General features: G+C 40.2%; 1 protein-coding gene across 4 annotated transcripts in view; it reads left to right on the top strand.

The window, feature by feature from the left end:
- The window catches only part of FRMPD4 (FERM and PDZ domain containing 4), a 304,950-nt gene that overhangs the window by 264,954 nt on the left and 13,620 nt on the right, over positions 1 to 26,376 (top strand). For all 4 annotated transcript variants that reach the window (XM_074606470.1, XM_074606445.1, XM_074606459.1 and 1 more), the window contains exons 5-10: positions 8,454 to 8,499; positions 17,683 to 17,787; positions 18,958 to 19,065; positions 22,478 to 22,609; positions 24,703 to 24,822; positions 25,546 to 25,682. In XM_074606470.1, the coding sequence (XP_074462571.1) occupies positions 8,454 to 8,499; positions 17,683 to 17,787; positions 18,958 to 19,065; positions 22,478 to 22,609; positions 24,703 to 24,822; positions 25,546 to 25,682 (648 nt within the window). The remainder of the gene's footprint in view (positions 1 to 8,453; positions 8,500 to 17,682; positions 17,788 to 18,957; positions 19,066 to 22,477; positions 22,610 to 24,702; positions 24,823 to 25,545; positions 25,683 to 26,376) is intronic.

The raw sequence follows: 26,376 nt of genomic DNA, 5'->3' as shown, positions 1-26,376 counted from the left end.
TCTGAAACATCCTTTTCAATTGCTAGATCGTATTGTGGTATGTATTGTGATACTGAAATAAGTGAACAGAATAATACCAATTTTGGGGATTTGGAAAGTTACCTCATCATTTCCTTGAGTCCTTTAAGCTTCATTATTTTGTCTGTTTCCACTGTGGAGGTAAAAATTCAAATAATTTTGTGACTGCATCAAGCAGTCTAAGCGACTGCTGAAAATTCAGTAGAGCACAAAAAAGCCTCTCTTAATCTAATTCAGATAATGTGCTAATCTGGGGCCTGTGCAGAAAAGCACTCAAGGTGTTTTAGTCCTTTTCTTTCCCGCTCCCAGGTAAACGAACTCTGAATCCAGTTGGAACATCCAGGTGTATTTGCAAACAGTTAGAGAATTAGAAGAATATGGTAATTACCTTTCGCATTTTTCAAATTAGATTTTGCTGTGGCCACCTATGCAACTGTAACAGAGTCATGGCGGCTCCATTTTCGAAAGTTGAAGTTAAGAAATGACAGAGTAATCGGAACAGATTTCATAATCATTGCTAGGTCGCTGGTGGCTGCACCAGACAACTGGTCCATGCCACTGCTTTAAAGCAAAAGCATAATCTTTCCTGTCAGCATTGGGTTGGATTTTGTGGAACGGTTAGAATTTACCATGTTGTGCGTTTTGTTCTGCAACCCTGGTGTTTCGGGACAGTCCAAGTTCCTGGAAGTCCTCAGTAAGTGTGTTAGTGGAAAAGCTAAGTGATCCCAAGTTAATTGCAAGCGTTTAACGTAGCCGAGTAGTGTGTGCGGTGGGCAGCTGTTGGGTGCCTGCGGCTTCTGCACATGGGCAACTGCAGAATGGGGAAACAGAATTGCATTTAGCTCACTTCGAAACCCTGTCTGAAAGGGCTCGCCCAAAATGCCCACGGAAATGCCATTTAAAAGTCATGGCAGCCTGATGGAAACAACATAGTCTGACAAATAAAGATGGGAGATTTTCAGGGGAGTGGAACTGCCCTTTCCATGGTGAGACCACCCTGTTCTGTAAAGATTTTGGTTTGGTAGTATTGTATAGTAGCTCCGTAGCGCCATTCCTAAAGATATCTCAACAATAGACATCTTGGGGCTGGCTTATATTGCACTTTGTTCATTACACTTTGAGAATTAACTTCTCCTCAGAGCTTCTGAGGCTTTGGCAGTTAATGATAGGGAAACGTTGGCTTGGATGAGTGACCTGAGAGACCAATATTATCCCGCTTTATCTGTCTTTGATCCCTTAAAACTAATGTGCAGAAAGTCTAATTAGAAGAGGACAGCTGAACAATTAATTAATAGGGGAGTAAGCGCTACATTTTTCTCCTTGGCAGTATGGCATCTTCATGCAGCGTGAAGTAATTTATGCTGTGATCATGTGGCAGTAGCACACTAACAGTCAGACTTGGTGAAAGTCTCAGTCCATCAGATATACATGCATGACCATCTGGCTCTCGGTTTTTACAGTGGCCAAAATGAGCAAATACTGATTCTCTTGGAGTAGACAACTCCAGTGTTAGTAACTCCTCATATGTCCTCTGCTCTGTCTTGAGTTTTATCTCCCAAGTTCTCTCGAGGGCTGAGGGAGTCCGTCATGGATTTGCGTAAGGAGAAAAATGGTTTCCTAAGGAGGGTGTCCCAGTCAATGTAGAGTTTTCCGCATATTGCTGATTTAGAGTTGGGCTCCAGAATTGATTGTAGAAATAGAGTAAGAAGGAGCTGGTAGAGGATTGCAGGTAACATTGCTCAGCAGTTAGATAGGAGTATGACGCTGTTGTTGCTATTCAGACAGCCTTATCAAGGCACTCTTGTACAGTGTACATGGGTATTTACTGTTTGACTAATATTTTGGTAATTCAGCTACAAAGACTGTAGCCTTATAGTTGAGAATAAAAGCAGATGGACAACTTTGTGTGTTTGTGGAGAGGAGGATTAGTTTGGCTAGAGGTAAATATAGGTCTTTATAAAGCATCGAAATTCAAGAACAGCTTCTTTATAGGGTTCACCTTGTTAGTAAAGGAGAAAAATGGAGTGAATTTGGTGCATGTGAAAGCTTGACAGATGGACAGCCTTAGAGAACGGGAGGCTTTTTTATTCTCAAAGCCCTTACTGCAGAGGCATCTGAAATGGCATCTCCTGTATGAAAACCCGCCAGTGTGCCACAGCCCTGATCTGAAGGGACCACTTCTATGGGAGGAAGCGAGCGTAATTCAGCCTGCAGACACACTCGCTTCTTGGCCCCTTACGGAGACTGCCAACAAGGGTTCCAATTAGTGCCAGCTGCAGATTGTGACAATTTTAAAGATTGACTTTCACACCATGCCAGACCTTTAAAAGAAAGAAGAACATTTATATAAAACACAATTTGCTTTGACAGTAATTTTCTGTATGCTATTATTGAAGTTATTTATGTTCGAATCAGAGTATCTTTTCTCTCAGCTGTGTTTCTGCTGCTGTTTGATCCTGCAGTGCAGTAATAATCCGGTGCTTATATCTTTTGTACTTTATGTGGCAGTGGCCATTTCAAGCATCCATTACTCGCGCAGTTTTTAGGGCTCATACATTTGAACAGGAATCCTGTAAAATACCCAGATTCTTGCGCAGATTGCTTCTGACCGCTGCAAGTCCTCACGTATTTAATGGCAGACTTAAAGACCTTGTGAAGCACCAGGGCTATTCAACTGAAACTGTGGGGTTCAGGAGCTCACAAGTTGAAGTTGCTTGGGTGTCAAGAGTGTTTCACTGTATTGACAGTGAGGCTAAGGGCAGTGGTAGAAGAAGCAGCCACCAGCTTTCCAAACATGAGTGTGATCCCTCTGCCTTCTTATAGCAAGGATTCCAACACACCCTCTCTATCTCCACAAGTAAGAGCTGAACACCATGGTCTTTGTGTTCTGTGCTCTGTCATCCCAGGAAAAAACAGCAATTAACCTGATGCTCCCATTCATCTCTTAGGTTGTTCCTCATGTGTCCACCCCTAAAGCAAGACCTTGGCCTCATGTCCCATCTGCTCTATCCACAGACCATGCAACCTTACTCCTCCTCCCCAAACTGGGACCCCATACCTCACCTTTGTGGTAGTGTACCTTATTTCATGAGCCTACGTTTCTTGCCTGCTGCGCTTCTGCAACTGTCTTCTGAGATGGAGTTGGGGAAGTAATGCCATACGTGGCATACCCTGCCTTGCCTGCATAGCATGATGGCAGTATAGCCCATAACTAGCTGTGTACAGGGTCTCCAGAGAGACTTCCCGGAGGTCAGTGTGGCCAGCTGGACAGGCAGAGAAACTGAAATCCCACTGTCATCCTTCAAGCAGTTCTTGTGCCGTGTACTGGCAACCTCTTGAGAAAGTATATTTTTGTGTATTCCCCTAAAAACTGTCTGTAAAATATCCTCCTTCTGGGCTTGGAGAGGTCAGATTCTTCACCTGCTGCTAAAACAATATTCCTCTATGGGTAGAAGAATCAAGAGGCCAGAAGCGATCTGCCCAGAGTAGCATGGCTTCCAGCCTAGTTTAATCTATTGTGATTCTCAGTTACAAGCTACTGAGTCATGGAAATGCTGCCTGTAGTTTGTGTGCTGCAGTGTTGCCTTTGGAAACGGAGTGGGAAGAGCCCCACACGCCATGGCTCTTGCTGGAGGAGTTCTCCAGTACAGGGGAGCTGGTCTGCGTGGGCTTTTAGATTGTGTGTTTGTGTTTGCACAGCGCTGCTTCTCTTGTGACAAAAATAGCCCTGGGCAAAGGCATAATCTTCTTAAAGCCTCCCTCTCCCCCTGTCCCTCTGCACTGTTTCATGGGTGTCAGTGAATACTGAGTTTGTTCACTGGTTTATCAAGGTTCCCCTAGTCCACTCAGGCAGGTTGGCATCATTGCAGGACCTGGAGGCACACTGCGGGGGGGCTGTGTGATAACAGCAAAGGATGAGTCAACACTGGGTTAAGATGGGCCTACTCTGTCCCATCAAGTTCCCTCCAGAAGATGTCTCCGGCTCTGGAAATAAATTTAGGTGGACCTCTGGGCAAACTGTTCTTTTCCACAGGAACTGCTGCTTATGATAAAAGTGTGGAGAAGTGAAATTTGAAGCTTCTCTGGGTGAAGATAAGTACTGTAGAACAGGTTTTATGTAAAAATGTATATACAGCTCAAATCAAAATGATCCTTTTGAAATAATTCAAAATGTACTACAACAGAGTGACTTTGCAAACTCTTTGTTCATTATAACTGCCTTCATCTTCATAATAATGAAAGACATTCAAATGCTGAATGATTTTTCTCTAGCCTAGATGCTAGAATTTGAAGATGAGTTCCACTTTCCTTAGATTTGAATAGGGCATTTGAGGTAACTTGTTACACTTTGTAGTTAGTTTTTGACCCATTGATTTTTGTTTCCTTACTTCAAAAATGTGGTGTGAAGCATACTGCAAATCACGGCATCGCACCTTGTAATTGTGAAATTTAGACTTTCTCATCAATAGTGAGACCCAAAGTGAAACAGAGGATCCTGAAGTAGCATTTCAAAACACAAAGTTTCAGAATTTGATGTTTGGTGTGAGTGTACCGTAGATAAGTTATGATTAAGAGAAAGGTTTTTCTTCATTACATTCCCTGTACATAAAATTATTTATTATATGTCAATTCCTAATTCGTTCATCTTCACTGGGAGAGAAACCCAGTACTCCTCTAGTGTGTAAAATTGCTAAAAGCTTTTAAATGAGCATAAACAATGATTTTCCACTCTCGGTTCTTAAGAGTATAGGTAACATATCTCTTTTGTCTTTATTCATGTGTTACATTTGCTGTAGGACGCATACGAAGAACAGAGCCACTTATCCCATATGTCTCAGACACTGGGGGTGTCCCCACTTCCCTCGTCTGCCCCGCATCCCTTCCTCTCTTCCAGCTAGAAGGAAGCAGAAGAGAGACAGTAATTTCCAGCCACAAGTTCACAGACAAAGTCAATGGCTGGCATTGTAGCTGAATGTTAACGCCTCATGTAGCCTGAGATGCGCGATACTTAGTAATACAACTTTAACCTTTATAATGCGCTATAATTTGATTCTCGAACCATCTATATTCTCTCCTTGTTACAGCCTAAGTAGCTGTAAGGAGGAGGGAGAACGGACAAATGTAATCACCACCTGGGGCACAGGGAAGGACAAAGAGATGAGTCATTGAAATTCCCATTGTAGTTTTCAGGTTTTAGCCTTGTTCTCACCGCTTGATTCTAATGTCAGGAAATGAGAGAAACATGATGATATTTTGCGGTGATGTTGGTGTTAGCCGGTCAGGTGGCAGAGCACCCAAAAAGTCCAAGTTTGGAGTTACAGATATTTGGTCTTGACTGACTCTAAAAGAGTATGTAGATCTAAAAGAGAAATAACTTCGTTGTGGTTAAGTATGAAAGGTAATAAAATATCTATAATATATAATCTTTTTTTTTTCTTTACTTTAGTAACATTCTTAAAGGAGGAAAGACATTTCAGGAGAAAGTAAGACTATTGTTCTTTGCCACTATCAGAAGTTCTTTGAAAGAAGTAGCTCACGTTCAAGTGTGGTGGCTTTACCTAGTTTGTGTAATCTAAACTGTTTATATATTCTACTATCACACATGGACATACATATGTACACATACGTTTAAGCTATAAAATTTATAGATTACAGTACACAGTCAGTGATTCCATTGTTTTTCCATTACTGTGATATATACAATACTTGGTGTGATTGACAGTCTCCAGTGCTGTGCAAAGGTTATCATTTAGATATATAGGATTTGATAACAGTATTGGAAGTAGAAAGCGATGTGTTGTGGCTTGGAGTTTTGTCATCATGAGTTGAGAAGGTTTTAAAACAAGCAGTGGAGTCGTGACTGAGTGCTGCAGATCAAAAAGCTGATGATAACATTTTTATTTCTCTTGTAACTGTGCTGTGTTCTGTATGTAGCATGTATTTTATAGAAAATGTTTTCTGTAATGATGAGGGGACTGTACGTGGTGCTTGACACCTTCTTTATGTATGTGTAACATGCTTAGGTCCAGACACTCCAAATGGCCTTATTATAGCCTCAAATGTTGAATGAATGGTCCAAGGTCTAGCATGCTTCCAACGCAAGTGATTATCCTGTAAGAAAGTCTTGTCCCCAAAATAAATCTTAGCAGTGATGACCTTTTGGTTTAAAAAAGCTCTTGTTAGTCTGGGTTGAATCTCACCTACGCTGGCACTTGGACAAGTTTAATACAAGAATAACAAAGCACTGAAGAACATTTTCAGGAAAAGCTGATTTTCTTTTTTAAAGGCCACTCTCTGACATAGCTGGACTGCAGGAGGCAGGGGTGGTTGTAATCTTATGTTTCATGAGAAACATAAATTAGTGGGTTGAAAGTAATGGAAGGGGTCAGTTGGGCTTGGAGTAGTTATCCCAGGGCTACGGTTTATCCCATAGCTAAAAACTCTGTGGGCTTTTCTGCCTACAGAAAAGAATGCCTGCGGAATGCCTAGATTAATAAAGCAGTGGCAAATTGGGTAGATGTGGATAGCATAGATGGGACTTTGAGATTCTTGAAATAAATTGCATTTCTTATCATGCATTTTCAGATTCCCAAAAATGTGGTATATAGAACAGGAAGAAAAAAGTAGAAGGAATCCTGTTGTTAGCCAAAAAAGAATGGAAGTTGGTTTTTTTAAACTATATGCTATAAAGTCTTCAAGAATAACAGTGGAGAATAAAAAAGAATAATTGTGGAGATTTCCAAAACTATAGCTTACAGACCTTTAAAATGAGCTATAAATTTTCAGAAATACGAACACTGTAAATAAAGGCTGTTTATTGAATAAATTGAATAAATGATTCCTGGAGTTTAACTTTGGAACATGTCTATTGAAATGAAAAATAATTGTGGGAAATTCCTTAAAGTAGTCATAATTATATCTAAAGGGGATAAAATTATGCTGGTTTGTGGCAGAATATTTAATTTTCATTACATGTAGCTCCTTGTTAATTTATTTTTAACTTTCTAACTTATTTGATTTCTGTTATTCCAAGCACAGACATGTGGCCAAAGCCTTCGATCCCTTCTTTTGAAAAGTCTACCTATACTCTTTTAGTGCAATGATACAAATATCTAATAAGAAGACTAAAAATTGAAGCTTAATATTTTTTTATTAAGTTAGGGGATATTTGGTCAGACCTTGCCTCTTGCATGACTGATGGCTTTGACAGAAGTAGAAATCGTTATCTCAGTTGGCCTTCAGAGATGTGATGGCTTCATCAAGTATAGCCTGACTTTCCAGACCAGTTTTCTGACCGGGCCTTAAGTCTCTCCGCTATTTTCTTTGCTTTTTGGCTTTTTAAGTTGCGTATCTGTGATGTAAATATTCATATAAGGTGACACTGTATAAGACCAATACAGTGTGATTTATTTTAATTAGTTCTGCTGATTTTAATTAGTTCTGCTGTACAGGTCAGGCATCCCAAATCAGTTGCATTCCTGTTAGCCAGGCAATAAATCATATAAATAATGAATTGTGTTTGAAAGTAGTAAAACCAACAGAAAATCAACTTCATCTCAACAAAATGGCAACTGACCTTTTCTTAGCTTATCTTGCCCTCAGCAGCCATCTGACCAACGATGTAATACAAGGGATATTGAGCCTGGTTGGCTTTTCTTCCTTCTTTTTCCACTTTACCCTTACTTTTCCCCAGTTGTCCACCACCCCTGACTGCCCACCAATAGTCAAAATATACATTTGCCATTTGTCTAGACCACTTTGATCATATCAATTTTCCTAATACTTTATTACCTTTATCATGTAAATCAGTTGGGGTTTCAGATGTGTTTTCCATTTACTAGTTTCATCCTAAAGAGGAGCTGTTTAATTTTAAAGAAAAACCTGTCTTCGTCAATTTTGTAAAAATGTTCACCAAATATTAATCTTTTTCCACACATTTAAAAAGGCAAACTAGAAAAGAAATGGGGGCTAAATTTTGTACTCATTTTTGTTTTCAAAACACTGCTGTCTTCAGATAAATTTGGCATTAAGTGTGCAAGAGCTAGATGGAATAAAAAGTAACTTGCATTTATAAAGTAGGTGAAAGAAATTCGTAGTCTATAGATGCTGAACTGGTAGGATTAATCAAATATTATTCCATTCTTCCTGGAGAAAAGCATTATTGCAGCATTCAGGGGTCTCTGATGAAGCAAACATTTCATAGTATAAACTGTAAAGTTAAGTCAATTCAATTTGTTAGATTGGAAAAAACTTCTTTTTTTAATATCCATTGTTATTTTGGCACGTTATTCATCTCTGTAATTCTCTGCTATGTGATTGTAATAAACATTTTGCCATATTACTGCAGTTTTCTCCATTAAGAAGCCAATCTGGTTATCTGTAGTGAATAAAAGTATGAATCTTTACTTCATCTTACTTTTTTTTTCTTTTTATAGAAGCTGCAAAGAATCAATCCTCCTTACTGTTGTCCAACCTTACCCTGTAAGTATTGTCAGTGTTTTCTGAATTAGTTTCCTAGCAACATAGCAGGGTGGGTTTTTTCTGCCGATATTCTGTCTGTGTCTCTACCTTATCTGTGCAGTAAAAGAAGTAAGTGAGATAAGGGCTGCGTCTCCTAAAGGTGATGTTTAAGACTGCGTTACTGCGTCCTGCACTCAAAGACTGCATTAGCAAGTTAAATAATAATAGTATCTTTAAACTCATACCAGGAAAACAGAGCAGGAGGCTGAGATCTGCTTCAGTTTCTGATCTGTTGCAGCTCCTGGGTTTTTCTTAATTCTGCCTTGGTCCCACAGAGTTTTGCTGCTGTATCAAACCAGCTGGACCTTATGCAAGGGAGGGCTCTGCCTGTGTCTGCAGCGCGGGGCGCGTGGAGGTGAGGGCAGAGAAGAGACAGACTGATGATTGCGTGAGGCTGGCTCGAAGGGACAGGGAGAAACTGCAGCCCACCTCAGAGCCTAGTGGTTTGTGGGAGCAGGTCCATGACCTGTCTGCTCGAACACATCCTTGAAGAGGGACAGGTGAAAATGGAGATAAGCCAAGCCAGGGAGGAAGCACATCTCTCTCTTCCCATACATCCATGCGCAGCCATGCATCAGCAGTGATTTCAGATGCAACGGGTCCATTCACCTCCCTGTTGGCCAGCCTGATACACAGCAGTTTTGATTAACAAGGGTCAATTGCATCCTTTTCACCCAAGAATAAGAGATGAGATGGATTTGACACAAAGATGTGAAAACGAGTTTATCTGATGAAGCTGCCAAAATATACATCTTGCAAATGCAATTTGGTCAGGGCTGTATCTCTTCGCACTACTTGCTAGCCTTTCTGGCTAGTTTAGAGGTGGCCATGTAGTTACGCTGGTCCTGTACCCTTTCTAGAAGCCGCTCTGCACAGCAGCTAAATCATGGGGGAAAAGCACGCGTTTCCCAGCAAAACCAGGCAGGGGCTGCTGCGCTGCAGGAAGACCACTGGCAGGAAGGCGAGCAGGGACCTGGTCAACATCAGCCTTCTTAAATGAAAACCCAGGCATGGTCTGACCAAATAAAGAAACCTAACTGCCTTTAAAGCTTGCTGGATTGCAGCCAATGGTTCTGATCACAGGGAATATGTATAATATTGGGGAAGAGAAATCCTCACCCACTTGCCTTTTTTGTGCAGGTTGCCTTATTTCATCCATGGACAGGCTTTTCTTTAAATGTCAGGTGAAGAAGGGGCATGTGCTTTAGCGCAGGTATGCGTGGCCCTTAAAAGTGGACAGTAAAGTGTGGTACTACATGTGTGTGAGGTGATGGGGCCTGTTATCACTGTGCTGCTGGTATGAGAGCAAGCCTGTATGTACTGAACATAAGGGAAGCTGAAACCCAAATGAGCTGTGCACTCCATGTTCAACTGGAGACCTTACAGCACACATTGGGTCCTCCTCCAGCCTTTAAGCTGGAGAAGAAGGGAAGTCATGACCTGGCATCTTGCCAGCTCTCTGGGTCCAAGCCCTGTTTGAGGCCACAAGGCAGAATCTGCTCCTCTCATTACATTGCACCAAAGGCTAATTGATAACTGAACTACCTTTAGATGTCGCTGAGCTAGGAATGGCACTGAAACACTTTGCTGTCCTGTCAGCCATTTGGGCTGATGTACCCATCTTATACATATTTTTGTGTTGCCCCACTCTGGCATGTCTGTCAGGGTCCCCCAGCTCTATCTCAGTGGACAAAGCATACGTGTTTTCGGGGTGATGGATGTTTTATCTCACATAGGCATGAAGATTGTCTCCCCAAGAATGTCCACAGAGCAGTCAGAAGATGCAATTGATGTATGCATAGCAGTGCTAGCTTTACTTGACCAATTTTTATCCCAGAGTCAAGATGCTTCAGTGGCATGAGCTTAGTTGGGAGAACCTCACCTGCAGGACTGTTGCACCCTGCAGATCTCCTCCAGTTTGCGTACTCTTATTGTACCTCCCTACCTGTCCAGACCAGGGTTGTGTTGATTCGTAGCATCCTTCCCTGATCACTTTCAAGCCCAAGTTTTCCTGGAGTGGAAATGAAGGTGTGCGTAGGGATGGGGAGCAGTTGGGGTGCTGCCAGTGTGTGCAGCCCACTTTGAGCCCCGAAGCAGTGCAGGGTCCCTCAGTTTATGCAAACCCTGGGCTGTGAAATCTCTTGCGGACTCCTGAGTCGCCTTGAACACCTGGCCCGTGCTGGCCCTCATACTACCGCAGCACTGCTGTCAGTAGTGCCTGAGCCTGTTTCTTAGGTGACATCCCTCTCAGCTCTGCCATCCTGCGTGTTGCTGCACTCCAGCTGTGTACCTGTTCTGGTCACCTGTGCAGGGGGGTCCTGTGGCAAATACGTTTTGTCTTACAGTTCGGAAACAATGTATTCAGAAATTATGATGCACCTGTGTTTTCCCCTTTTCTTTAATTTTGCCTCCTCCATTTTTCCTTTTACTATTTTGCCAATAAAACTGGAAAGATGAAGTAGAAACCAGACAAAGGAAAAGTAAGAGCTTTTAAATAAAGACTGAATTTCTTCCCCATTCTTGGCAGAAATACATCTTTACAAACATTTCATCGATCTCTCTTCTTGATGGTGAACCTTTTTCTTTCTATCATTGCATGAAAAATATCTGCCAAGATAGATTACAAGAGTGCTGTTTCTTAATTGTTTTTATTTGCGCTATTTAGAGTGTGTTTTGGTTTTATGCTTTCAAGTAACCATCCTTTATGACTGCAGGTGACAGTAGATGTAATCTAGATTTATAGTACTCTGTAGTTCACTTAGTACTTTTTGAAAGCTTTTGCAGATCATTTTTGCTTAAGTGCATTCAGTTTTGTTTAATGCTTAAACTCATTAAAATTTCATTTTAATTATGACCAAACCAAAACATTAGGCTATCTTTTTCTTTCCTTCAATCTACAAATCTCTGCTACGTTCATATCACCACTGCTCATGAGGAGGTCACTGAATAGCTAAAGCAGTGGAAGCAGTTCAAAGTTTTGATTTCTGGAAGTATGGCATTTGATTATCGTTTCTGACCATTTTATTCTGTAAATGGACTATCATTCTGATTGTTGCCTTATTAAGTTTTAAGCATTACTCAAATGAAATAACTTGCCTGTTTTGATATCTGTTCAGATTTTATGCGTAGAGATCATTTGATAGGTTGCTTTCATGATTAGTCTCTTAAGCTCCTTGGATGTAGTCCAGGCCCAACTGAGATCCATGGTGATTTTGCTGTGCATAAGTTTTGCAACGGGAAAAGGATAAGATCTTTTTCTGTTTTGAAGGAGGTGCTTCATGTTATAACACAGTTATATGTCTGAGACACAACATTTGCAGAAAAAGCTGTGATAAATAACACTTATTTATGAATTGTAATGATTGTGGCCACAGTCTTACTGAGGATCTCACAGTATTTTTCATGCTGTGTTGCTTTCTGGAGTCGTGTCAGAGCAGCAACTACCATAGCTAGACTTGTGGTTGTAAAGGATATAAAAAAGAAACAGGTTTGTCACAAAGACTTCAAAATCTAAAGTGAAAAAGACTGCCCAGGTATAGCTTTAGAAATCATTTGGAAGTCAGACAAGTGAGCATTATCAAAAAGATGATTTTTGACTGATAGAAGTTGTGAAGTTGATATAGAAATGATAGCTTTTGTTCTTTGAATGGGCACGGTTTTTTGCAGTCATCATGAGGACCTTTCCCACTGCATAACTTCCACATCAGGTTTTTCATGTGGTCAGTTCCATACACAGCTTTGATCCTACACCAGAGAGGATCACAGTGTGGTTAATGGCAAACCTGATATCACTGTGTTGCCTCCTGGAAGTGTGGGCTGGTCCATGGCCACTGCCCAACCACTGTTTGAAGCAGCCTCCTCTCTTGTCAGAACTGTGCTGTGCAGCCTTTCTTCTTCCGTCTGTGTGTGGTGCAAATCTCAGTAAGCACTGCTGCTCCTGACCTGTCTTTCTGGAGGCCTCCTCTTAGGGTATATGGATTTTTCTGGAATGTAGTTGTGCAAAAACCATGATTTTTTCATCAGTGAAGACTGGGAAAATGCAGCTTGAACTTCCATGTCAATTGTTTCAGCAAAGTGGAAAAGAGCCCCTTCACCCTATCCATCATTTTCTCCTTGTAGTTCTCCCTCCCTGTCCCCCGCCAGTTTCCATTAGGTCTCTTTTCCCTCTTCACTAGCCCTTTTCCCATCGCAAGCGCATTATCATTCATCTAGTCCTTCATTTGTTCATTTTAGCCGGGGTTTGTATGGGGTGAAGGTTTCTTTCATTCCCAAAGGTCCTCATCCTTGCAGAGTTGTAGGGCTGAAAGTAGTGCGGAATGGCTGTCTTGTTTTGCACTTTCCTGCACTTGATTAAGAGCAGTCACCTGGGTATGAGAGGTAATCCTGGATGTGAAGGAGTAATCCATAAATGTAAACGGAGGAACTTTGGAGAGGCAGAATCCCAAAAGGCCAGGGGAGGGGATTTTATGGAGGACCTCCACATTTAATAAACACTGAGATAGATGACCCAGGCCCATCTAGTCACAAGATGAGCTGCAGTGGCTGCACGTTCCACAAAGTCTGAAGCCGACCTGTGGTTTCACTCATGGTTCTTGGGACAATCACAGTAAACTAGGCTGTCATTTACTATAGATGGAATGGATTGTATTTTCTCAATGCGTGCATTCAAATAAGGTTTGGCTATTCCCTGCCTTACAGGTACGTGTTATATGTGCATGGGACCAATGATCAAACTGCGATTACCATCTAAAAATAGGAAAATATAAATAATGCAAATAGTAAAATATAATTGTCTATGATGATAAATCACCAGCTTTTAAGAGAGAACCCAAATCTGACCACTATTTCAGCAATTAAATTTGTGCTAAGAGTTTAACAAAGAAATACTCCTGATGATGATCTGTCAGTGCCCTGTGGTTATAACAAATTACTGCATGGTAAAACTTCTCCACATTATTGCTTCCGTGTCCCTACCTGCTCTTCTACAATGCTCTTGTGAGACAGTGTAGTTGTTTCAGCCTTGCTCACAGCTATGAATGGCAGTATTTAGTTTGCCTTTGGGCATTATGTACTGTTCCACTTAATAAATTTAATTCTTCCTCCTATTCACGTTTTATTTGCTTGCTAAATTTTGTCTTATGTAATTGCCTTCAGGGATGGACCAAGAAGTCAACACATTTTTGCGGTCATGCAATTTTTCCTTATTTCCTAACAAACGTAATATTTCATATTAAACTAATGACTAATTTTAAGTAACAAACTTAAAATTGATTGTATATATACAGTTTGTGGCTATTTAAAACTTTGGTATATCTGTCAGATTTTCAGTCATTGTCACAAAGCAGGTTTTCTTTTCACCTTGCGACTGTTCTGTACTGCTGCCTCGTTTCATTGCTTTATGGTAGCTCAGTACTACACTATCCTCTTCTAAATGCTAAATCCTTCTTTTTCTTGAGCATGAGTAAAGGTTTTGTTGTTACCGCACCTCTACTGGCAAGAGCACTCAAAGGGGCTTTTGCAGCAAATAAACACCATTTCACTTGGAATCTCCCCCAGATTACAGTTTACCTGCAAAAGCGGACAAAGTACTAGACATTCTTATTTTCATCGAAAACCAGTTTCCCTCAAAATGAAGGGTATTGTTTCTAAGAGCTATCCGAAAATGACCTGCTATAATGCCACTGACAAAAATCGAATTTTGAAAAGTCCAGAAAATGTGAAAAATAACATTTTCCAGAAAGCCTCCTCTTGTTATAGCAATCTCTCATGTTTTGACCCTGCTGATGGGATGCCCATTGATTGCAGTCCCTAGTAAGTAGCGTTCAAAGAAGGGTCTCACTCTTTACTATCATTTACTCCAAGCAAATCTCTGTGCAATGCTTCGTTTCTCTTGTTGGCAGTTTCTCTGGGTTGCATTGAAATAATCAGCTGAATTTTTACTGAATTCTGCGTAAACAAGTAAATATTAATTAAAGTCCTGATAAATTTGAACTTTTAGCATGAAACAATGCTTAGGTCACACAGTGTGAAGTTTGTGGGGTTTTGAAGTATTTTGACTCCTTGTTAAAATGTGTTCCCTCATTTTGCAAAAGTCACTCTAATTAAGCTGTTTTTATCTGTGACAATGCAAATACTTTACTTGCAGTGATAAATGTTCTGCATTAGTGTAAACACCCCCTGCTTAAGGTCATTAACTGGGGATAATGGCTTCCATTTGGCTAAAAGGCCAACTATCAGAAACAAATGAACCTGGTGCTCTGAGAATCATTAATTGGTAGCATTCTTGGCCTACAAACCTGAGGACATTAAAATAGAATAGAGCAGCACATCATCTTGCTGATGCTTTGTTAGTCAAGCAAGTTTCGACAATCAAACCCAACTGTTTTCCTGGGTATTTGCTGCACTTTTTTGAAACGGTTCCTTTCTCAAAGAGAAAACGTCAAGTGTCAAGTTGATGCAGAGGTAGAAACAATGAGATTGTGCGATTAAATGCAAGAGCTGTGTTATTACTCAAACCTTTAATCAGCAGAGAACGCTCCCCCAAATGCCTGGTGCAGCTGTTGTGGTTTTTCTTATACCCCTGTTTTATAGATTGAAGGTTTTTGGAAAGCAATCTGCTTCCAGGCTCACCCAGAGTGTCTGGCAAGGGGCCGGAGTCCTGACCATGTTGCCACAGCAGAAGTGGGAAGGGAAGGAAGCCCCACGTTTTAAGGCAGACCATGGTGTGCTTCCCTGGCTGTGCAATAGGTACATTAAACCCCACGTCCCGGAGGGGTTCTTGGGAACTCACATACATTCAGGTCTTTCAGTTGTGTTGGACTCCTCTATCACATTTTTACAATGACATAATTCAAGTGTTTATGCCCCCCGCAAATGTCTTTTGAGGTTGTAGAGAGGAAAAGAGAGGTTGTAGAGTGCGACAGAGCCACATAGCGGTTTGCCAGATTTGCTGTATGGGAATAACCTTGCTAGAATCCAGAAGAAAATTTGGCAGTCTGCCTGTAGAGAGAGGCCAGACTGGTGACTCAGCTGCACTAAGAGCAAACAACTGTAAAAAGCCTCTTCCAGCAAGAAGAGTAAGTGAAAGCCACTCTTTTCCCCTTGCCCTTACAAGAGAGAGCCAGTAGCCTACTCCTATAGCTGTGCTGCCCCGTGGCAGTGGGAATCAACAGGTTCCAGTCTGTTAATTGGTTGCCTTATAGACTGTCCCCCTTGCACACTGCACAAAGGGACTACGTGGCAAGGAGGGAAATTGGAAAAGGCATGTGCAGATTTGTTATGTTAATCATGGTATTCTTGTATACTGTGTCTTTCTAGGAATTCATCTCTAGAGTACAATATGTAAGCATGCTTCTTCAGCGTTTCCATGTTGTCCCTTCTTGATGAAGAAGTATTTTGGGTCCCCCACCCTAAGACATTAACTTTGGGGTTTTTTTTAATTTTTTTTCCTTTCTTTCTTTTTGGTGGTTGCTTCAAATCTTCTGGGGGACCTTCTGCATTTTTCAGCACTGGCTTTGGAATCTGGGCTTGGTTTGGTAATGGGGTTGAATTTCCTGTCGTTTACTGTTACCAATAAAGATTTGTATGGTCATAGCGGCTAGAGAAGACGTAAGAAAGAATTAACTGTAAAAGTGAAGAAGCATTAATTTTTATTTCTTGGTTCTATTTCGTGCTCCAGGAATTACCAAATGGCTCTGATATTTCCTGGGAGAATGTGGCATCTTTCATTCCTTGTTCACTGGTTGATGCTGAGCCTATGGTAATAGTTACCACGTTTTCGGTGTGATAATAAGTCAGTGGCATACAGAAACGAGCTAAAGCCTTCTTCCTGCCAGTTTCTAGAAACAAGGCTTCTGTATCACAAAAAAAAACCAACAAAAAAACCCCCAAAAAACCCCACAACCCAAAACAGCAAAACACCACTTTTTAAGCAGTTTCAACAGAGGTCAGGGACGAAAAGAGCACGTGGACTTGGACTACTCCATCCTTCCTGCAGATTTTTAGTTGAGTCAAGATTTGAGTGATGGTGACAAGACTTTCTGTGTTTACAAGGGCTGCTGTCATGCCACATTGATAATAGGAAGTTATTTCAGGATCATCATCACTGATGTCTGCATTAATTTCTCACAGGCAAAGCAACATGACTTAGTCTTTGCAGTATCCAAAACCAATTTATATGTTCAGGAGTTAGCATAAGATTCTTAATTCACATTTTACTGAAACCAGTGGACCAAAACCCAGCCCAAAGGAGCCCAGTGATCTTCATCCAAAGCTGGGATTTCTTCCACTGCCCATTACCATGGTTATGGAGTTAGGCAGTGCCAGAAGCTCTGTAACTGACCTGAGAATAAAACTGCCTTGCTTCTGGTGCTTAAAATGGAAATCCTGTTGATGGTGAATATTTAATTTGTTACCAAAAATTAGTTCTTAGTCACACTCCTCAAATGGAGAGAGAATTTTTTTCCAAGGGCTGAACACGTGATCACAGGTGAATCTGTTGAATAATGTAGTAGGTAAAAGTCAGTTAGGTCCCAGAAGAAAATTCTAACCCATGAAGTCCCAAAACGTGTCTCATCTCTTGTAGCCAAGCCTTTCATGGGGCTTGTGTAGCGGGAAACCTGCTAGCCCGCAGGTGCCTTTTGGTAGCTCTGATCTGTGTTTTGAAGTGGGCTAATACACTGTGCTTGGAGAACTCTGACACTTTTTCTTGCAAAAGTTGTGTGTATCTGTATCTATGGATTATAGATTATACAAAAATTTTCCGTTCGGTGTTTGGAGGGGTCACTGGCTGGTCAGTGGTTGGTGTCCGTTCATGAAAACAAGTTTGGTGGCAGCAGTCGTTGTGGAGGCACTACAAGGAAATTGTATGTACACCGAGAGCCCTTCTTGTCGCTCCAGTCTGACAGTGGGATAACTTTCAGTATGCGCAGTATGCATCAGTGATTCTTTATGTGTTTGTGCATATGTATTATCTTGGGAGGCATCACGGTTCGACTGTATTTCCATTCTTTGGTGACTGGTTTGCAAAGTGTTGCTGTATACGTGGAGCTCCCACTGTGTGAGAAGCAGGGGAGATGATAACTGAAAAAGATAGGTTTTAACTTGAAATTATGTGATATATCTTGTCATCATTTTTCCTTCCAGTCTCCTAAATCAGCTTTTATTAGTGCTGCAAAAAAGGCAAGATTGAAGTCCAATCCTGTCAAAGTGCGCTTCTCGGAAGAAGTAATTATCAATGGCCAGGTGTCGGTGAGTATTCAACTATTTCACCTCGGGAAGGACTGAGCATTTCATCCAAAGGTACGCCTCAAGGCTGGAAAGTGAGGGTATTATATGGTAAGAACAACAGTGATAGGCTTGTGAAGGGCAGTGCTTTTCTGTTTCTAAAGTTTTTAAGAGATCCATTTTCAAAGTCTGTTGGGCCCATAATATTGTGAAAAAATTGTCCCTTCTTAAAATAAAATTGAAATGCTAGTGAACGCCTTTTGTGGTGATAGCACATAGATGTATTTCTCTATGGTCTTGATAATGCTTGCTTGGGATTTTTTCAGGGCAATTTTGTAACAGGAAAGCTCATAAACTCAAGAGAAAGTAGCATGTCAGGAAAACAGATTAACATTACCTTACAGACCTCTTTAAAATTTGTTTTATCTACTTGAACTTGTTGTTTCCGGCCCTCAGGCAAAGTCAGCCTTCCTTTGAGAGGCACGGAACTCCTCCTTAAATGTGAACTCCTGGCTCATTTTCATAATTCGCCAGAACATCGGTCCGCACTGATGTCTTTATCCAACTGTCTTCCAAACATAAATTGATACTGCATTTTATCAAAAGCAATTTTTGCACTTTTTTTTTAAAAAAAACAAAAAGCCTTGTTCACCTTCCTTTTTCCTGTTTATTTTACTATCCTTGTTACAAATCATCACAGTTAAGTAGCAATATTATATGTTACTCTTCTTAATGATGACAGATATTAGCATTTAATATCCAGCTATAAAGAGAATGTAGAACATCTTGATTGTAATTCTTACGAATCCATCTGCAGTTCCCGTTTCGTAGATTGAAGACACTATATAGCTTGCTATATTCAGAGAAGCAATAGTCTGTTTTTCTGTTTTATCAAAAATATTTCAACTTTAGAGTAGCATTTATTGTCAGAGAGGTAGTATTTAGGGAAAGAAAATGCTCCAAGCCGGACATAAAATGTATGGTTATATTTTTCCAGGAAAGAGCCCTATAGAGTGCAGCTGTAATGAGCATGGCTGAACGCTTACAGGGCATTGCTAATTCTGCTTTCAGTTTGAGCCAACACACTCCTTTTCAGGTGTTACCTTTCCAACTGAATGCTGTCCTTCTTTATAGAACAACATTTAACTTTCCCTTGTTACATGTTGTAATCTGATTCACTAATTTGCTTGGCAGGAAACAGTTAAGGACAATTCACTTCTTTTCATGCCAAATGTTCTGAAGGTGTATCTTGAAAATGGACAAACCAAATCTTTCCGGTTTGACTGCAGCACTTCAATAAAGGTAGGCTAGATATACTTTGGTATGCAATGCCAAGAATACCAGTTACCTCTTTTCCAAGACCTTCGATAATTATAATTTACTTGGAATGCATTAAGAATAAAATTACTAGCGTGTCAGTTGGGGCTGGACTCATAGTTCAGAAATAATGAGGTTTTGGTCCATACTTCTGCTGCTAAAAATGTATTGTATTGTCAATGAAGGAAGAAGTAGAAATGATCATGTTAACGTGCCTGGCGTGTAATTAAAATTACGTGGTCCTATCATTTTGATATGCTGCCAACTACTAGCATGATTTGTCAGCAAAAGTCAGGAGCTAAGGAGATGAAGATGTTGGTTGCTAATGGAATATCATCTAGCTTGTCATCCAGTGAACTTGGGATGGGATATTGTAGGGTTACGCTGGTGATAAATTGCTTGTCTCAGTGTAATACCCTCTAAGCTTTCCATAACACATTTCACATAGAGAAATAAAGAGGTGAAGCCCTGGCACACAACTGAGGCTGCTGGGGAGTGTCTCTGACACTGTTCCATGTAGGTTCCTGGACCAGAGGCGGCGGCGGTGTCTATCTGTGAGTGCCGTGGAATAGCGTAGTAAGCAGCATGACTAGCACTGTTGGGCGTGCTGCTACTCTCTCAGGCATTTTTGTTTGGTGAGCTAGGTTTAACACACATTGGCTACCAAATCTAGTTCACCGCATGGTAGCATGCATGCTTGGGACACTGAGACAAGAGATATGCATGGGTGGAGATGATCAGTGAAGGCTGGGGATGCAATTTTCAGCTGCACTAGCCAGCTTTTGCTGGCTTTAAGCTTTAATATGTAAAGCTTATTCGAAGAAAGACTGCTTTTCTGCTCGCTGTGATTCAGCAGTATGCTCAATCAGTTAGACAAGCAAGAAGAGTGATTTATTAAGGTAAACAACAGGAAATTTACTCCAGCCTGAAGGCAAAAGGAGGGGTAATGGTTTTAAACTGAAAGAGGGGAGATTTAGATTAGATATTAGGAAGAAATTCTTTACTGTGAGGGTGGTGAGACACTGGAACAGGTTGCCCAGGGAGGTTGTGGACGCCCCGTCCCTTGAAGTGTTCAAGGCCAGGCTGGATGGGGCTTTGAGCAGCCTGGTCTAGTGGGAGGTGTCCCTGCCCATGGCAGGGGGGTTGGAACTAGGTGATCTTTATGGTCCCTTCCAACCCAAACCATTCTGTGATTCTATAATAGATATTGAAGTTATACTGAAAAATGGGTTGCAATATCTGTTTATAGTTCGTATATTTACCTTAGGTGTAAATTGAGTGTGGGCAATGGATACAAGCCTCCACTCTACAGCCATGCAATACTGAATTCCTTCAGTCCATTTGAGAATTTGTTTGGGTGAAGAATTAGGAGACATGCTTCATGTAGATAATGAGGTCTCCATACACTTCTAAGGCCCACAAGCCCAGTATTTTCTTTTATAAGCATAAAACCAATCAACCTGTTCCAGGATATTTTGCCCCTGAAGACCAGTCTTTGGCCATCACACTACATTAGTTCTGAGTAATTCTCTCATGGGTATGTCATGTAGTGTAAGACCATATATCTAATCTGAAGCCCACGTAGGCTCAGCGACCTAGCTGTATTGATGTTGTAAGCCTGCTTTGACCTTAGTCATTCTGACTTTTTGTAGCAATAATTTCCTTTGCATCTAGCTGAGGCAATTATATCTTCCATAGGCTGCACAGCTCCATATTACATATTCTTGCATGTATGTATTTGTATATTCCTCCTTGTGGATGGCTGGGTGTGGATTGCTGCTTCTTTTCTTAAACTCAGGTGAAGCAGACATGCCCCAGTTGATTCAAGACAAATGCAGGTTTTTTTGCACCCTTAGCAGTCCAGTAACTTACCGTTTAACAACAAGGGTGCAACCAGTGCCTTGCCTGCAGTCCTTGCTTTCCTTATTGTTGTCGGAGGAAAGAATCGGCCAGCAAAAAATTTTGTTCAGTAACTCAATGCCTGCGTGCCTTAGCATCATATTTTAAAAGGCCTAAGACAGGTAGTGGAAAACAGTGCCTTTATTACTCCCTCTTAAAAACTTACATTTAGTATTATGTCTCTTCATGTTACTGTTATACCCCTTGTCTTTGAGCAGGACTATAAATAAAAGTAGATTTAACGTGTAAGCAATAAACTCCCTGTTAGTCAGAACAGTATAATATGAACCTCCATTATTTAGAGTGGTTGCTTGCAGTCCATTAATACTGTCTTATATTCTTTACATTTTACAGAGTTGTCTCCATCCTCCTACATACATTTTTCATCCTTCCACAAATTTGGTGTTGATTTTCCATAAACACACTGTAATTGATCAGTTCATTTTTCTAAATTATGTTAAAGCACTTGGATTAAAATTCGTCATGATCTCCTTAGTGAGTCCTATCCATCTGTATACTTATCATAGAATCATAGAATCATATGATCATATGTGTTTCTAAATATCGTTTGGATAGATAGAAATGTTTTAATCTTTTCACCAACATAATGTGAAACTATTTTTAAATGATGGGTTATTATATATTTCTTTTTTCTACTACATTCACTAAAGCTAAAGATACCTTGACAGATTATATGAATATTCTGCATGTATTTATGAAGCATTATATGAAATTGAAGTAGGGGTTGGTTGAGTGGTTTTGTGAGGAGGTTTGTTTAGCTGTTATTTCAGAAACAATTGTTCTCAAATTAATTACCCTTAGATATAATCCAATGTGAAAAAAAAACAATTAAAAGTCTCTAAAAATGGGGGGTTTGCTATAAGTTAACGTGGTCCCTGAATTTAGAGCTATTGTTCTGCACAGGTATCATCATCACAGTTGAATTTCCTGTCAGCATTTAAAACTCAAGAATGTCCATTAAACACAAGTATCAAGAAGTGGACTTCAAAAAAAGCCCTTGCCATTAGAACAAATAAAGGCTATTCATTTATTTTTTTTGCTGAACATATAAATTCGGTTTGTACTGCTCAGGTGCCCTGCCCCAACAGTAAGTGAAGAGCAACAAGACGATCTCACCTTTTCTGATGGAGAGGTTTTATTTCCAGGGAGACAGAGATATGGGCCATTCAAGTATAATTTGGATGTTAAACTGCACAGAAAGTTGTCCACTCACAGCAATTCCATGTATATGTTTTTCACGTGCATGTCTGATACCATCTCAGAGATGCGCGAATATAAAGGTGCTGATTTCTTGCTGGGTGAACGTGTGTGAAGCCCAGTATACTCGTGCAGAACAGGCACAAAACGCGACTGTCGTCCTGTTTAACATCTGGGTTTCCACACTGTGCTGGGTACATGCAGGGTGCGTGGCAGTGAAGAACCGGGTCCCAAGCGCTTCATGAATTTAAGCACATTTTATAAATCCTGTGTTAATTAGGATGTCATCTTAACACTCCAAGAAAAGCTTTCCATCAAGTGTATTGAACACTTTTCCCTGATGCTGGAGCAGAGAGTTGAAGGATCTGGAACAAAACTCCTTTTGCTGCATGAACAGGAGACTTTAACTCAGGTTTGTGTAATGATATGTGAAAACAGATATTAATGGGATGGGTTAATCAGTAAATTATCCATCTTTTTAATTACTCAAGTGAGTTAACTGCAAGATTTATAGTTCGATACAGTCTATCAAATAGCAGCAGTATTTAGATGTGGTTGTAAGAATCAAGTTCTCACAGAAAATAATTATTTTTCTATTTTATAGGCATCATATTTCATTGCTTCATTGGGCCATTGAAAAGTATTAAAAACTTCATTAAAGATCAGCCCGAAAGCTAGACAATATTTATCAAAGTTTTTTCATATTCTCTGTGGCCCAGCTAATAAATGTTCTCAACAGCTGGGAAATTGATGGTAACATTTCTGAGAACCACAGTCTGCTCAAATTCCTTTAAAAACCTTATTTTGATCTTTGGTTCTCATCCGATTATACAGATCTGTATCTGGGTGACAGGAAATAATACTCTTTCTGATGAAGCCAAGTTTGGCTTGTTTATGCAGCGATACATTATGTCACTTCAGTGATGAGGAATTGTGACCTAGAAAATGCTGGTGTGACTTTCTTCCTTAGATCACGCAGGTGTGACTAGAGGTAAAGTTGCTTCACAGTTCCCAGCAGAGGACTCTTGATTTTAGCTTCTTATCATCATTTAGCCAAACTGTTTAGCCTGAAATTTTCCATGATATTTCTGTGTTTTGGGAGAACATTGGTATTTTTAAAATCTCACCTAAATCTGAAAAAAGAAGATAAAAGGATTCTTAGCGGGGAAATGTTTAACTTAAATCCCAGAAGTCCCTTGATCATATAACTAGAGTCCATGTAGTGGTATGAAGGAGCTTAGGTTACCAGTAACAGTCTTTCTGGCATTTTCTAACCTTTAAGCACTTGACTTTGCCATGTTAACATTCTTTTTTTTGTGGGTATAAGCTACCTAATGAATGCACAATATCCAGAGGTACTCAGCACTAGCTCTCCTGGCCTAGCTGTCTCTCTTTGAAGTAATTGCTAAAATTCCCACTGAAATCAGAAGGCTCAGAGTAAACCAACACATTGAGCTTTCGAAAATCCCATCCAGAGCTTTTATTTATACATACGGAGTATGCCTAGATACTTAGGAATGAGGTCAGAGACAATGAGAGATAAACACAGGTTTTGAAAAATGTTAGGGCAAGACTGGGACTTCATTGGAAATTTTTAAAAGCATAGTTTTATCAATTAAAGACGTTGATTATAAAGTACACTAACTCTCTAACTGCATTAGCCTAATTAAATAAACTACATAAACTACATTAATTCTGAGGGTTTCTTCTTTGACGTTCCTGTAAAATCAGCAGTATTTTAATTTGCCGTTACAATGTTGCTGTTGACCATGACTTACAATGGCGTTATTGGATTGTTACCCTTTCATCCAATTATTCATTAGCTATGCAGTGGTCCCCTGTGAATATACCCAGATTACGGTGTTACATACTTAACAAAGTTTTGCTGACTGACAAGCAAAGTGTTTTGGTTTTTTTCATTTTTAATGTATTGGGAGAGGTTTGTCTTGGTTGGAAGTCTAGGGGTAGGTCTCTTAATCCAGAACAACCCAGGAAAATTCAAAAGACCCAATTTCTTACAAATTGTCTAGTGGATTAAATCAAGCTAGAGAAAGTGAGCATAGAAGCTTCTAAGCTGTGCTTCCCCTGTATTCTCAGTCAGTCTAAGAAATAAAATGTGACCACTCCCAAAAAATCTTCTAGCCCTTCTCATTTATGAGTATTTTGGTCCAATACATCTCACTTTGTATTTCACTTGGGTGGTTTTCATTAGGGTCTGTTTTCTCCTTTCGCTCTGGTTTTGAATGAGTGAATTCTGTTGCTTTGAGGTTGAGTTGTATTGGGCAGTCATGCCTCTAAGAGCCTAAAAGTCTCTCCACAAGACTAGATAGATGATGTTTTTATGTGAAGAACTTAATAAGGAGCCCATGGTAAAGGTCTTTTTTGGATAGAATTATTTTTCTTGCTACCATGTGGCTCTGGAGCAGTGTCCCGGTGCCTGAGACTACAGACCGCGTTGCATGACCAGAGTTGCCAAGCTCTGATATGTTTATTGCACTGTCCTAGGTGACCCAGAGGCCAAGCTCGCATAAGATGAGATGTCTTTTCAGGATTAGCTTTGTCCCAAAGGATCCCATTGATCTTTTAAGAAGAGATCCAGTGGCTTTTGAATATCTCTATGTACAGGTAAGTGAAGGAACGGCCATTGTTAGCATAAAGGAGAATGAAAAGACAGATGCACTCAGTGTATGCATAGATTTTTACCTTCATGTAGAAAAGTGTGACTGCAGTAAATCCTGGTTTTTATTTCTGCTGCGTAAAGCCAATGAATGCAGTTGGGGAATGTGCAAATCTTTATCATCTGCAAAGTCCCCTTCCTTCATAAGTCTCTCCAAATAGTAATGCTTTGATATCTTTCCAAAATATATTTGGCTTTAGAAAAGAGTGAAGCTGAAGTAATTGCTAATACTTATTTCTGGTACTGTAATATCAGACAGAAATGATGTCTGAAAAGGAACTTCCAGTAAAATGGATGAGAAAACTAATGTACAAGCAATGCGGTTCTCCTGGGTATCTCACCTGCTATCTTGAGTCCAGATACACTAATACCCTCCCAGCACTCTTTGTGAAAGAGGATTGCTGTCTCCCCCCAGGAAGGATGAATAGAGCTTAGATCAAAATGCTCATGCCTTCTGCTTTTTGGCAGAAGTCCTTGTGTTCTTCAGAAGTGCCCATACCCTGGTGAACATCTGACACCTCTGAGAGCAACAGTCCTACCTTAAGCATGGTCCTGCTTCTGAGTTTGGGATTACTCTTCATGCAATGTTAATTTAAAAAAAAAAAAGACTAGAATTTGTTTTTAGTGCAAGATTTTTGAACTTGATGCTCCCTCTACTGGTTCTTTGGCAGAGCTGTAACGACGTGGTTCAGGAAAGGTTTGGACCAGAACTGAAGTATGACATTGCCCTGCGGTTGGCTGCATTACAAATGTATATTGCAACTGTGACCACCAAGCAAACTCAGAAAATCTCTCTCAAATACATAGAGTAAGTTGAGAATGCAGTGTATTCTTTGAAAGTGAAACATTAGGAGTAACTCGTAGATTCTTTAAGGCTGTTTCTTTAGTATTGTCTGTATGCATGCACCAATTTTATGTTCATTTGTTGTCACTGAAATTGATTCAGGTGTGTTAAGAGTTGGATATATAGACCTTTTGGTCCATTTACCTTTTGGCCATCTGTTTAGGCACATGAAATACCCTATAAACGTAAATAAGATTAACTCATTTGCTTTCAGTAACTTAATGGTCAGATCTAAGTTAACATGGTCATGACGCCAAGGTTTTTGTAGAGATTATTATAGTAGGATTCAGATGATTTCTTGGCTCCAAAGGCTGTAGGGTCTGAGATTCCATTTATAAGATTTCTCAGATACAGAAGTATCCCAGTAGGCACCTGTTTTATGTTAGACAACATGTATAAGTAACTATAAAGAAAAAGAAAATTTCCATAATGCAACTGTGTGTGCATCTCCTTGGGTTTTAAAAAACAAAACAAAACCCAAACCCCCAAACATTTGTTGTTGCTTAGTTTACTTGCAGGATGGAAATAATAACTGTTGCACACTCAGTCTTGTAGACTTTATCTGCCTTACTGAAGGTCATGTTATATTGTATCTTATTAATGAATCAGCAGAAATAATTACTTACAAGTGAAGAGTCGGTCTCCTATCAAAAGGGGT

The sequence above is a fragment of the Larus michahellis genome, chromosome 1, assembly GCF_964199755.1.
Source record: "Larus michahellis chromosome 1, bLarMic1.1, whole genome shotgun sequence".
Classification (NCBI taxonomy): domain Eukaryota; kingdom Metazoa; phylum Chordata; class Aves; order Charadriiformes; family Laridae; genus Larus; species Larus michahellis.
This window is presented reverse-complemented; position numbering and strand designations above follow the sequence as displayed.